General features: G+C 36.4%; 1 protein-coding gene across 3 annotated transcripts in view; it reads right to left on the reverse strand.

The window, feature by feature from the left end:
* Positions 1–14,068, reverse strand: part of Gyc88E (Guanylyl cyclase at 88E) — a 227,035-nt gene that overhangs the window by 46,655 nt on the left and 166,312 nt on the right. For all 3 annotated transcript variants that reach the window (XM_081738809.1, XM_081738808.1, XM_081738807.1), the window contains 3 exons: positions 12,106–12,310; positions 9,647–9,793; positions 2,916–3,048 (listed from right to left, as the gene is read on the reverse strand). In XM_081738809.1, the coding sequence (XP_081594935.1) occupies positions 2,916–3,048; positions 9,647–9,793; positions 12,106–12,310 (485 nt within the window). The remainder of the gene's footprint in view (positions 1–2,915; positions 3,049–9,646; positions 9,794–12,105; positions 12,311–14,068) is intronic.

The raw sequence follows: 14,068 nt of genomic DNA on the forward strand, positions 1-14,068 counted from the left end.
TATTAACAGAACAGTCTATAAATAAATGCTAACGAATGCTGAAGGCCTTTGCAAGGCTCTTCAGAGATACTGGAAAAATGAAATGAAATCGTTGAGTTTTACGTCCCATGGTTATGCCGGTTAGGCTAAAGGAGACGGTGATGATGAGTGATGAATGAAAATGGTGGAATGAAGAAAGTGGGAGGAAACGGGAGAACCCCGAGAAAACCCACGCACACGGTTTTTGTCCACCACAAAGTTCACTTGGCGGGGGCTGGGATCGAACCCGGGACCCCAAGCACCAGAGGTGAACGCTCTACCACTGAGCTCTACCATTTTTTGTATGAAATTGATGTGTATGTGTATAAGTATGGAAACACTGTTACAGCTTCTACCTAGGTATATAGGAGTATTTCCTTCCTAATAAGATCATTAGGCGTAACGGAAATTAGGCCAAATGGGAACTGGCATTCCACCTAAATGGCGGATGTGTGTGATTTTTATCTGTGATTGACGGCTGATAAAGCGTTAGGCAAAATGGGAATTAGGCAAAGTGGGATGACACCGGGAAGCAGAAGAACGGCAATGTGCAGTGAAGCGAGCATGGCTGCATTAACCAATAAGCAAAATGACCACATGCGCAGAATATCAAGGAAAAGGTGCACCACAGAAATTTCCATAGCCCAATATACCAAGATCTATGAGCCTTATGGTGCAATACTGTAAATGGTGCAGCTAAATAATGATCCACAAAAGCGGCCCCAACATTAATTGAAAAAGATACATATAGATATTTACAGTAATAACAAAAACATTCAGAGAGTGTAGACCTCCGCCAAGGATCATGAAATCGAAGGACCATATAGCCTAATTAAAAGTAGGGAAAACTGTGCGCAGTCTGTGAAATTTCTATACTTTTTGTACAGTGTCAGTGGGGGAGGGGCACACATACACTTTGTCAATAACAACCTCCTTGGCGGAAGTAAAACATAATAATAAGAGTGATGATAGAAATAATTGTTGATAATAATACTAATGAATGAAGATCTACTCAAAAACTGCAATTAAAAAATAGTAAAAAACTTTTCAGATATAAATAAAGTGAAAGTATACAAAAATAAACATTATTTTCAATCCTAGTGTGAGTTTTGTTTAATTTCGATAAATAAAATTTTATTTTATGGTTATATTATTGCTCGCACACATATATGGGGACAGTAAAATCTTATAAGTGCTCTGAGCCTCTAAGGGCCTTAATCTGGCATCGATGTTAGTGTATAATGGATGGCTTCTTCGATCTGCAAATAGGGTAAATTGTTGGCCCTCGGTTATGTGCTGTGAGAGTGACAAAAGTGGCAAGTATATTGTGTGTGTACCGAGAAACAGTGTCCGAGGAGATCAAGGCCTACAAAACTCGCGGCAAATTCACATCGGCGAAGAGGAATAGTGATCGGGAGAAAACAATCAGCCGTAGTGTGACTGCGGTACAAATGTTAGAGAAACTCAGTCAACATGTCAAACAGCTTGTGTTGATAATCACAGCCGCCGAACAACCCCTATTCCAACTATCGCCGCCAATTCCTATGCACCTCTGACAGACGAAACAGATGGTAAAATGGAAACTACTAGAACGTATTCCAGTATCTCAATCTATATTTATGATTATCCGCTCATAAGAGGTTGTAAACTCAATAAGTTTACTAAGGGAAATGCAAAGAACTCCCTAATTTTGTGCACATGAAAGAAATGAAATGAAATGAAATTTTGAGTTTTACGTCCCACGGTTATGCCGGTTAGGCTAAAGGAGACGGTGATAATGAGTAATGAATGAAATGGTGGAATGAAGAAAGTGGGAGGAAACGGGAGAACCCCGAGAAAACCCACGCACACGGTGTTTGTCCACCACAAAGTTCACTTGGCGGGAGCAGGGTTTGAACCCGAGACCCCTAGCACCAGAGGTGAACGCTCTACCACTGAGCCACCGCGGCCCCCTGCACATGAAAGAGTTTATGAAAATAAAATGCACTCTTCAAGGTGACTACAAGGCCTTCAGAACTTTATCTTGCAAATAAATTTCAATTCCCAACAGAAATTAAGAGGAAAGATGTTGTGAAAATGGTGATAAGGAACTTTTCTGATGATACCTCGCCTTAAGATATCCGTCAAGCTCTGTTAGAACAACATTATTCGGTAAGAAAAGTAATCCAGATGACAAGAAATAACAAAAAGGCAGGGACACCCAAAATTCCGCTTTTAGTGTTTCTGATTACCTTATGCAAGTCACTATGTTGTATACTTTCGCCACCAACTCTTTCAAAATCATTAATTTTCATTAATCCTCAGTCCTTTAGCCTATAAAAGGGTATAAACATAAAACAGACGTAAAACAAAACTTTCATTTTTTCAATGATTATTCGTATTTTAATGCAATAAAATACGAGTTATGAACTGTTTTGAGTTAATTGTTTATAATACCCATGCCAATGGAGAAAGATATAATCAGTGTATACAAGGTATTATTATACTCATAGTTTGTCTGGTGTTAACGTAATGCAATTCTCTTAGTTTAAGCATACATATTTGCGATAAATCCTACAATTTTATTTTAATATCACATAAAAGCTCCATTTTGAATAGTCTCAGAATGATCTACGGAATTGCATGTCTAGTGGCATTAAGACAAAGTTTGGAGTATTTTCTCCTCAAATGATCTTATATTCAAAATAAGACATTGCATGCCAAAATCTTATTTACATGGTTCTCAGATACCATATTTTGTCTAGGTAAGTAGCATCATTTGGTCCAGCTCATCTTTTTTATCCGAAAGAAACGGATTTTGTGAAGACGTGAAACGGAAAATGCATGAACTAGGTAACTCAGCACCGAACAAGAACTATACCAAAGTGTCATTACTATTAATGCTATACATGTCTTGCCTGTTGAAGGATCTTTTAAGTCCGTAATCGCTTCCACCATATCCAAAGCCATATCACAAACTCTTTCGGCGTGATTAACTTCTTTCTCAGGAGCTCCGGACACTACCATATAAGCGTCTCCTATCGTCTCCACCTGCAATAAGAACAATTAATATGTATTACTAGCATATGCTCCATGTGGTACTGTAAACAGTATTTTGCATTTTTCCTTTTGTAGCTTTCATATGTAAGTCGTCTGAATTTGGAAGTCTAGCATGAAATTCGTGTGGCCATATTACTGAATTATCCCCAATAATTTTCCCTTCTAGGTTCAGAAAACTATGAAACATGTGATAATTATTTTAAAGAAAAATCTAAATACCAAATTTCATGTCTCTATCCTTAAGAAATTCTGAGATGTGGGCATCTTACTATAACAATTTTAACTCTTGTTCATTTTCCTTTCCACTTTTTTCCTCCTTTCTATTTTAATGACAAAAAAGGTTCAACTATGTATTTGATTATTGTAAATGGGAAGTCTACCAAATATCATGTTTCTAACCTCAACAATATGATATAATTATGCAGCTCCTATTTACCCCCTTCCCGTCGAATCTCCAAAAATCCTTCCTTAGTAGTTGTACAGTATATTACAAGTCATCTTTAGTATCCAAATTTCAAGTTTCTAGGTTAAGCAATTTGGCTTAGGCATTCATCAGTTAGTCAATCAGGAATTGTTTTTATTCATTGCTTTTATATACGTCGAAAAGGATATACACACTAGAAGAAAACGCTGAAAGTAAGTGGAAAATTATGATGGGCGATCAGCTCAATATAACATAATGGTATTCCAAATACCTATTTATGCCCTTCCCTACCTATTTATTTATCGACCTGCATATTGCACTAATAAAAACCTGCTGGAACCACTGACTTGGTCCTGCTTTACAGCTCCCTTGGAGGGGAAATAGTATGGTGATAAATGTCCTCACTGCAAGGATTAATTTAACTGCTCACCAACTGCATCGGATTGAATCTTCGAAGCGTACATACGTCAATGTTCGGAGTTATCTTGGTGGTATGTTCTGTACTTCATATCTCAGGAATGCATAAGTACGTAAAGCTCAAAAACCCACCATCATAATCAACCAGTGGAACGTATACCTTATCTTAATATCTTTGTATACTAAGTCAATTCCTGTTATCTTCCTATTAAGATATTCTGGTTGTTGTTAGGAAGTTAAAAGGTACTGTCACTTTGGACATTTACATCTGGATAAAATAAAAATAGCATGTTTAGTTCTTTCTAACTGTTTCTTTTCATACTACTCTGCTAGTTAACGTCTGATGTAGATGGCGTTAAGTTATTGAAACTGTTACGACCTATTTTAATTTTAATAAATAAGTATATACTTTAGTCAGAAAAGTATTGATTATTTAAGTCATAATTCCAGAGTGAAGATGGATGAAGTTATCCACTAAAATTGAAAAAGTAGAAATGATTTTAACTAGGACCGTAGAATGGCCCTCCATTAAAAGAATAAAGAACGAAAAAGCAACAGTAAGAAATGTTCCGTGCTAGGAGGGCTCTATTCACAGAGTTGTGTCTAAAGAATTAAAGTTGAATGGCCATGAGCGAAAAGAGTTTGCGCCTCGATCACCCCCGAGACAGAAACAACCCTATCGAAATATCCTTGGCCAAAACACTTCCATTTAGAAGGACTTGGATAAAAAGGACCACCGTGAAGACATGACCTAAATGATCTATCATCGGAGTATCTCGAGTTGAGTGTTATTTAGAAAGCTTAAGATGATTAGTGTAAAAATTATCTATAAAATTAATTGTAAATGTTTGTTTTGTATTTTTGCATCAAGCTAGAACTATTTTGCAATTTTACACAATTTCGTATTGTCATTCTCGTATATATATATCAGTAATATAATACTGTTCACCGGGTAAATGAAAAAAATATTGATACATTATTTAATAAAGACTATTGTCAGATAATATTTCGCAACTTCACAAACTGACTTTGTCCTATGTACAATCTCCAAAACATTTTTCGCAACAAATGTACTGCATATTTCTAAAATTTGCCTATTATTTTTAATTAGTTTTTAATCATAATACTTAGTTAATAACAATTTTCGAAGTACAGTACATGTAGTTTTATTAATTTTCTCATTCTACTGTAATGAAACCATGAAGTAAAAATTTAAAAAATCATCATTTTTATTCATAAAAATCATAATGGCAAAACGGTAGGTGAATATGGAACGAAGTTTTTGTAATATCTTAACTTTTGGACACCTGCATAACATTAGTTTTAAAAAGAACAGTATTTGTAACCAAGAAATCGTTGGTAGCAGAAGCAAAATAGTCAAGAATCGCCTGTAGTCAAATAACAATGTCTTTTAGCAGTAATTAACAATTCGAATAAAATCACAAAAAAAAAAAAAAAAAAGAAAGAAAGAAAATGAAAGCAAACCTCAGGGTAAATTAAAGTTCAAAAATACTTATTTTTACATCATTAGATAACAACAATATTCTTCAGAAAATGTAATTAGGACTTTCCTAAGATTTTGTAAATTTTTATAATAGCTTTTGGCAAATTAGAAAGAAAAAATAATTAAGGCAAACAAGGACACCAATCCATATATAAAAGACAAAGTTTGTAAGTGAAAGATCATTCTGCATTCCGCATTCCGCATTCTGGATTCTGCACTCTGCATTCTGGATCCTGCATCAAGCATCGAAATGGAAAATTCTTTAACAAACTACAAATATAGAAAGAGACCACTTTATGGTGAAACCTAAGCAGGATCTGCAATAAGATAAAGTATGACCACAGAGAACTTTAACTGTCTATTTGCATGTGACATAATATTAGGACCTCTCTGAAAGTGACAGGCAAAAATTTGAATGTTTAAGTATTCAGCTTATTTCTGTTATAATTGGCTTAGCATTGAGTGAATCTAAAAATTATCTGTTATACAGTTAAGCTAATATAGTATGTCTGGTTTTAAACTCAATACTCTTGGATATTCACAGTTAAATACTTATATTGCTACAAAAAACTATACACTATACTACCATTGTAAGCTAATTCGGTCATCAATAAAATATTGTCATTTATGACTATAAGAGACTGTAACCACTCGTTTAATTTCCCTCTTTTAATTTGAGATACGAATTCGCTATTCCTTTTGTAATTGGTACAATACAATTTATGATATCATCATCATCATCATCATCATCATCATCATAGGTATTCTGCCTTTATTGGCAGGTCACTTGCCGCAGCTGAGAAGCTTCCATGCTCCACGGTCCTCCGCTAACCTTTTCGTCTTCGCGTATGATCTTTCTGTTTTTATATCATCCATTAATTGCAGTCTCCTTCGCCCCCTCCCTCTCTTTCCCGCCACCATACCCTCTAGGACGTCCCTCATGATACAATATCTTCTTAGGCAATGTCCCAACCAGTTTCTCTTCCTCTTCCTAATAATATCTAAAAGTGTTCTTTTCTCACCCGCCATTTCTAACACTCTCTCATTCGTTTTCCGCTCGACCCAACTAATTCTTTCCAGTCTTCTCCACACCCACATTTCGAAGGCTTCCAGTCGATTTTCATCACCTTTACGTAATGTTCACGTTTCCGCCCCATACAGTACAACACTCCACACGAAGCATTTTGTGAGTCTTTTTCTCAACTCTTTATTCAAGGTCCCACAAAACAGACTTTTCTTCCTCCTAAAGGCTTCTGTCACCATTCCTATCCTTGCTTTTATTTCACGTTCGCATTTCATGTTATTAATAAGAATACTATCCAGATATCGAAAACTATTCACTTGTTCTATTTTCTCCCCTCCTACTTTTATATTTGACACAGATCCCTTTGTTCCAATCACCATGGCTTTTGTCTTTCTAACATTTATTTTCATCCCACATTCTTCAAAGCCCTTTCTAATTTTTTCTAACATTTTATTGATTTTCTTTTCAGATTTTGCAACAAGCGCCATATCGTCTGCAAATCTTATGCATTTAATCATTCTACCTCCTACCGAAATGCCATCATCATCATGTAGGTTCTTTTTCACTATCTCTTCTAGATAGACATTAAATAGTGTTGGCGAGAGGAAGCATCCTTATCGAACTCCCCTTCCAATTGCACTCTCTTCCGTCAGTTCTTCCTCTGTCCTAACACTTACTTGTTGGTTCATGTATAAGTTTCTTATGAGTCTTCTATCTTTCCATTCCAACCCTATCTTCGTTAGAACTCCCAACAACAATTCCCAATTCACGCGGTCAATAGCCTTTTCTAGATCAATAAATATAACATACACCTCTCTCTCCCTTTTTCTATGTGGGGGCGCGGTGGCTCAGTGGTAGAGCGTTCACCTCCGGTGCTTGGGGTCCCTGGTTCGATCCCAGCTCGCGCCGTGTGGACTTTGTGGTGGACAAACACCGTGCTCGTGGGTTTTCTCGGGGTTCTCCCGTTTCCTCCCACTTTCTTCATTCCACCATTTCACTCATTTCTCATTATCACCGTCTCCTTTAGCCTAACCGGCATATCCGTGGGACGTTAAACTTAAATATTTCATTTTCATTTTTTTTCCCTTTTTCTATATATCTTTCACCGATCGCCCTTAATAATCCAACTACATCTCTTGTGCCCTTGCCTCTTCTGAACCCGAACTTCTCCTCCTCAACTTCTTTATTTGTTCTTTCAATAACCTTCTGTTCAGTATTCGGAGCAAAATTTTAGCTGCATGAGATATGAGACTAATAGTTCTATAATCCTCACATCTCTTTGGATTCGATTTCTTAGCCATCGGTATCATGGCCGTTTTTAGAAAGTCTTTTGGCCATTCTCCTGTTTCATATATTTCATTGCATAGTCGGAACAATTCTTTCTTTCTTTTGTCTCCTATATTTTTAATGAATTCGATTGGTATGTTATCTATTTCGGTTGCCTTTCCATTCTTAATCTCGGATATAGCCTTTTCAAACTCATCCCTAGGAATACTAAATCCTTTATCATCCTCCCTACTTCATTTTCTACTTCAACATTTAGGCTACACGGTCTATCCCTACTCTCATATAAGTCTTCAACGTATTCTTTCCACCTTCCTATGACCTCATTTCTCTCGCTGACTACCTTCCCATCCTTATTTTCTACTGCCATCATAAAACCCCATTGTTTCCTCTGAAATTCCATAGATTTCACCTCCTTGTACATTTCCTCATATTTCCCAACTCTTTCTAATTCCTCTATGTCCTCGCATTTTCTTTTGTAAAACTTTTCCCTCGCTCTGTCTGTTTCTCTTCGTAATTCATTATTTAAATTTCTGTACATCTTTCTGCCCTCTTCTGTATCAACCTGTTTCCACATCTTCCTCTCCCTCATTTTCTGCAACATGTGCTCTGTATAACCCATGGTTTCTTATCAGTTTTGTGTTTGCGGTAACCTACTGCTTCTTCTGCAGTCTGCTGTACGCAACGTTTAATATCTTGCCACCGTGGGTTACTACCTGTACCTATTCTTTCCTCGTTTGAACATTTTTCTTCGAATTTTTTAACGAAAAGATTTCTTATTTCCTCGTTTTTCCACTTTTCAGTATTCAATACTTTGTTACATACTTTTCTTCTGCCTACATTTTTCAGTTGAATATCTATTTCGGCCAGCACAAGATTATGATCAGAGAAAATATCAGCCCCGGAAAGGGTCTTCGTGTTCTTTGAGCTATTCCTATACCTGTCCTGAATCATAACATAGTCTATCTGATATCTTCCGCCGTCTATTGGTGATTCCCATGTATATTTTCTTCTCTTGTGCTGATTGAACCAAGTGTTCCCAATTACTAGTGAATCCTGTCTACAGAAATTCACCACTCCCTCTCCCCTTTCATTTCTTTCGCCTAAACCATATTTGCCTGCGATACTACCTTCCTGTTTTTCTCCCACAACTGCATTGAAATCTCCCATTAGAATTATGCATGCACCCTTCTTCTCCCTATCTATAATTTCTTCTATTTTCTCATAATTTTCCTCTACTTCTTCAGTTGCATGCGAAACCGTCGGTGCATATGTCTGTATCACCACTAGATCCTTCGTTTTCCCTTTAAGTCTTAACATCATAACTCTATCATCAATAAATTCTACTTTCACTACCTTCTTCTTTAAGCGCTTTCCAAGAATTATTCCTACGCCATTATGACCGCCCTTTTCATTACCTGAATAAAACATTCTATATCCTTCGCTGTTCAATACCCTATTATCTTCCCATCTAACTTCACAAACGCCTACCAAATCTAAATTATTTTGTTTCATTTCTTCTTTAAGATTTTCTAATTTTCCTCCCTGTAACATAGTCGATGTCCCTATCCTAAACCTTTTGCTTTTCCTTGTCTTTCTTTCTCTGTCTGTTTCCCCCCCATTATTACTTTCTCGTCCAATAGTCCTTTTTTGATATATATATCATATATATATATATATTTTTGATATAACACAATTTATTTTGGTCTTTATTTCTTTAATATTTTAATTCTTTTGGTTTACGGTCCAGATTTTTTTCAGATATTGTTAAATATATAGTATAAGTGATTTACATGGGTTTTGACATGGAAAATTTTCATACAGTACCGGAATTATACAATGTAATTCGAAACATATGGTTCAACATCTTTCTACTTACACAATTAAACTATCAAAACAATGTTACACAGTTAGTGTATACGTTAAAAGTATTTACCTTATACACTCTGTTCCGTTCCGTCAATGTATCAAACATGGAGTACATGGCGTTCAGCATGGAGACAACTTCCATAGGCGTAATACGACTGCAAATCTGAGTGAATGTGACCACGTCGGAGAAAAGAATGGACACACTCTCAAACATCTGAAGTAAAGAGACAAGAAATTTCATTATACAACTTAGTTTTAAGAATCTTTCCCAGCTCGCCATTCCTATTATAAATTCAGATAAACTTTTAATATGCATAATTTGATTAATGCATACAGTCTATTACACACACAGGGCATCATTTAGCCGGTTCGCCGGAACCGTCGTTAAAATTCAATTTACTATTTTTCAGGTTCACTTAACTGGTCGTTCAAATTCTCTCCAGTTACAGTGATTACGAGAAAAGTGTCTCGTACTATTTTTGCTATTATGGTCGATATTTCTTTCCATTGTTAAAGAACAACTAAGATACACTGCGTTTGAGATATGATACGAGGGGAGACCCAAAAGAAACCGGATTGAAAGAGCACTGCCGTTCGTAGGCGTAGTAGAAAGTTCTCCTGCTAGGTGGGTCTAGTAGAGACCTTCCCAGATCAGTTGGCCAGGCGGCGTCTGCGTAGGAGGTTAACGTTTGATCGTATTATTGTTTTTCTCAACTGTCTTCGTTTGCCGCCTGCGAAATCGTTATGGCAGATTCAAAGGAACAAGGAGTGTGTTTGCTTCCTACTTGGAAAATCGGAAACGAAAACTTACCAAATGCTTCAACAGGCTTTCAAGAAGGATACTATGAACCGCACACAATTTTTGAGTGGTTTGGGTGCTTTAAGTGTGGTGAGATGAGTGTTGAAGATCATGCTCGTTCTGGGTGCTCCTCATCATTTCGAAATGACGAAAACATCGAACAAATCTGCCCCAAAATCGGCGAGGATCGTCGTTTCATGATCGATGATATTTCAAAACAGGCAGAAGTGGATCTCGTGCCAGTGTGAGGTTTTGCAAATGAGACATGTTGCCGCTAAGTTTGTTTCTCGCCTGCTCACATAGGATCAAATCATTCGTCTGAATTTGAGCCAAGACTTGAAAAATCAGATTGAAAGTGATCCAAACTTTTTGACCAACATCATGGCATTTTCCAGGAATTAAACAAAATCTAGAAGGAAAATGTTTTGATGGTGTAGAGGCTATAAAAAAGAACTTCGCAGAGCGCATTGGACGATATAAAAGTTCCAGAGGTGCTTCAAACAGTGGGAGGAATGAATCGCATTTAATGGAGAGTATTTTGAAGGGGACTGAAAGAATTTTGTAAAAAATGTAATAAATTATTTTTTTAGAACGGAAGTCCGGTTTCTTTTGGGTCCTCCCTCGTACTTTAATTTTCTATAACATCGTATCAATGAAAAGTTAATTCTGCCGATGTGAATATTTATTAAATAAAGTGTCAATACCAGACGCTGCTTGACTTATTTCTTGTCACTGTTGCTAGAATCACTAGAATAATTAATATTAATATCCAAATACATAATACACTCATATAGTAATAATATTAATACAAGATCAATATAATATGTTTAGAGCCAGTTTTTAAATAATTTGAATGGCATCACTGTACACACGTAAAAATAGATATTAGTTAAGATAGTTTGTAGATAATACAGTATTAGAATCAACAACAAACGAACGGGTAAAGTAATATTGCACTGTTAATATTCTTAGAATAGCCACTATTTCAAGCTACTGTCAATTGTATCAGTCTATTGTTTGTCAACTAATGGATTTTGAACATAAGCATCATTGATATTTTATAATGGATTGGTTTGTTAGTTTGAAGGTTATATGCACGGAGGCTATACGAGACGTGAAACTACAGATTAATGTAAAATTCAAACCACTTGAGTTTCCAGCAGGAATCAGGTCCGGATTGCTCAAGTCAAAGACGTGTATGATAACCGTATAACCATGACGAAAGTCTTGTTACTGATGTTACAGTGGTGTTACAAAGGAGTTACCCGGCGCAGTTACTTTTGATTGTTTTTAATTTTAATGATCCTTTCGTCATCGAGGCTATGATGGGAATTGATCTCGCTCTACCGCACTGACGGCACATACAGCCACGAGGGAGTTCTACTGTGAAAGTATAGAAATTTGAAAAATACATTTATCGTTGAGATATGTCATGATCATGTTATGACATCTTAATATGATAGCGTTTCTTAGTGGTTACATGATCTAAGAAAGGGTTTCCAGTATATTTAACAGTACAGTAGCTTCCATGCTATAAAACGCTACCATGTTTAAATTTTACTCCGGCTTTTGATCTTCAGCTGTTTTCTTTAATGTAATAAAATAACATGACGATATTAATATAAATCACATTTTAAACTCTGAACTGAACTATTTCTGCTTACTTGAAATTAGTTATTTCAGCTCTAAATAATGCAATGAGATATATCAAATCTATTAACACTTACCTCACATGTATCAATGGGATTTTCGCCTCTTCTTAGTCTATCAGCCACTTGTTTAGGAATCATCTGATATAAAAGTTCATCTGTTCTTCTCATTTCGTCATCCAGCTTCTTCATAGACTCCTCTAGCTTCTTAGATTTCTGTTGTTCCTGGTCCAATGCCAACCTCAGTTCAACGGATTGTTGGATGCCAGCTAGCATAAGATCTCTAAACAACAAATCATAGTCTTAAATTGTTCGGTGAATGCAATATATATACAGACCGGCAGTTATATAATGAAACTAATTTTATTGAATGAAATAGAAACAGAACAATTGAATACAGTGAAACCTCTCTAAAGCGGACAGCCGCGGGGAATCAAAAATTGTCCGCTATAGAGAGGTGTCCGCCTTCAAGAGGTTTCAGTATTTTTTATGTAAATTAGTGAACAAGATAATATATTTAATACAATTAAAAAAATTGCATGAATCACGTATTTACGAATATTACATGCATTATTCTCTGTCATCCAATACTCTATGTTCGAGGCACAACATGGAAATAACATATTATAGTTCTCTGCACTTTACACTTATCAGTACTTTCTTCGTTTTCAGTATGGCGCTTTAATTTGTGGGATGATTGGAGTCCTGAAGTGTTCTTTTTGAGACAATATACATACCTGAGGGCAAAAAGTACTAAACTTGTATTCTGGTTAGTTAGAGACTCCAACGAGACAGAAGCATAATGTGTCATCCCTAACGGCGGGCAGTTGTCAACCACTTTTGTGTCTAAAACAGCTTGGGTGTGAGTGGGATGCAAGAAAAGGACATAAGAATGTTGTTAAACAGAGACGCTTCGTTTGGGTTGCTGAGCACACAGTTGAGGGGGCAAAATGTTGTCACAATGCTTCCTTGGTGATACATGTGTGAATTGCTAAAAATGCATTTTACTACACTTTTCAAATTATTTCTAGAGAAAGTGTCCGTAATACAGAGGTAAATAATACCTATAAAAGACAGAAAAGACTGTCCGTGTCCGTACTAGAGAGTGTCCGCTTTAGAGAGGTTTGTCAATATGCTTTTTCCTATTCCAGTGTTTGGGGAATACAAAATATGTCCTTTAAGGGAGGTGTCCGCTTTATAGAGGTGTCCGTTAGTAGAGGTTTCACTGTAATACCTTTTTCAATTCAAAGTAGACATATTTTTTGAACCTATACAACGGGTAACACGATCGAGAAATGACTTGAACGACATCTGCATATAGGTTTGTGGTATATTCCCAAGAGTTAATGTCACAGTCTTTGAGTGTCTTGAACATCGTCAAAGAGTCGCCCTTTCAAGGATAACTTCAGTTTGTAAATAGAAAATAGTCACAAGGGCATAGGTCGGGCGAATGAGAAGGTTGGTTGAGCGCACATACACTTGCAATCGAGTCAAATAATTACATAACAATTTGCAGTGACGGTTTCTTCTTCTGAAAGAAATTCATGGTGAATAGTTCTTTCGCTATTGTAAAAATAGAACATATTTGTTTTCACTTTCGACGTTTGCAAATGAACTTTATTTTCTTTCGGAGATGCTGCTGACTTCCATTCAACCCTTTGGCGTTTTGTTGTTGGATTATAGAGAAAAGACCATGTTTTGTCCTCCGCAATAATGAAATTTACAAAATTCCTTCCTGAGCTGCAATTAGTGTAGATTTCAACTCGTTGCACCTACTACGCACTCGCTATTAAAAAATCACGAACTGACATACCCGCCTTACACATCAGGCAAATAACACGAGGAAGGATATATCTGGCTAAGATTAGGTTCTCTCCATGTTAACAACTGATCCGTGTAGATTTCAACTCGTTGCACCTACTACGCACTCGCTATTAAAAAATCACGAACTGACATATCCGCCTTACACATCAGGCAAAGAACACGAGGAAGGATATATCTGGCTAAAGATTAGGTTCTCTCCATGTTAACAACTGATCCG

Source organism: Thermobia domestica, chromosome 14 (assembly GCF_964235325.1).
Source record: "Thermobia domestica chromosome 14, izTheDome1.hap1.1, whole genome shotgun sequence".
Classification (NCBI taxonomy): domain Eukaryota; kingdom Metazoa; phylum Arthropoda; class Insecta; order Zygentoma; family Lepismatidae; genus Thermobia; species Thermobia domestica.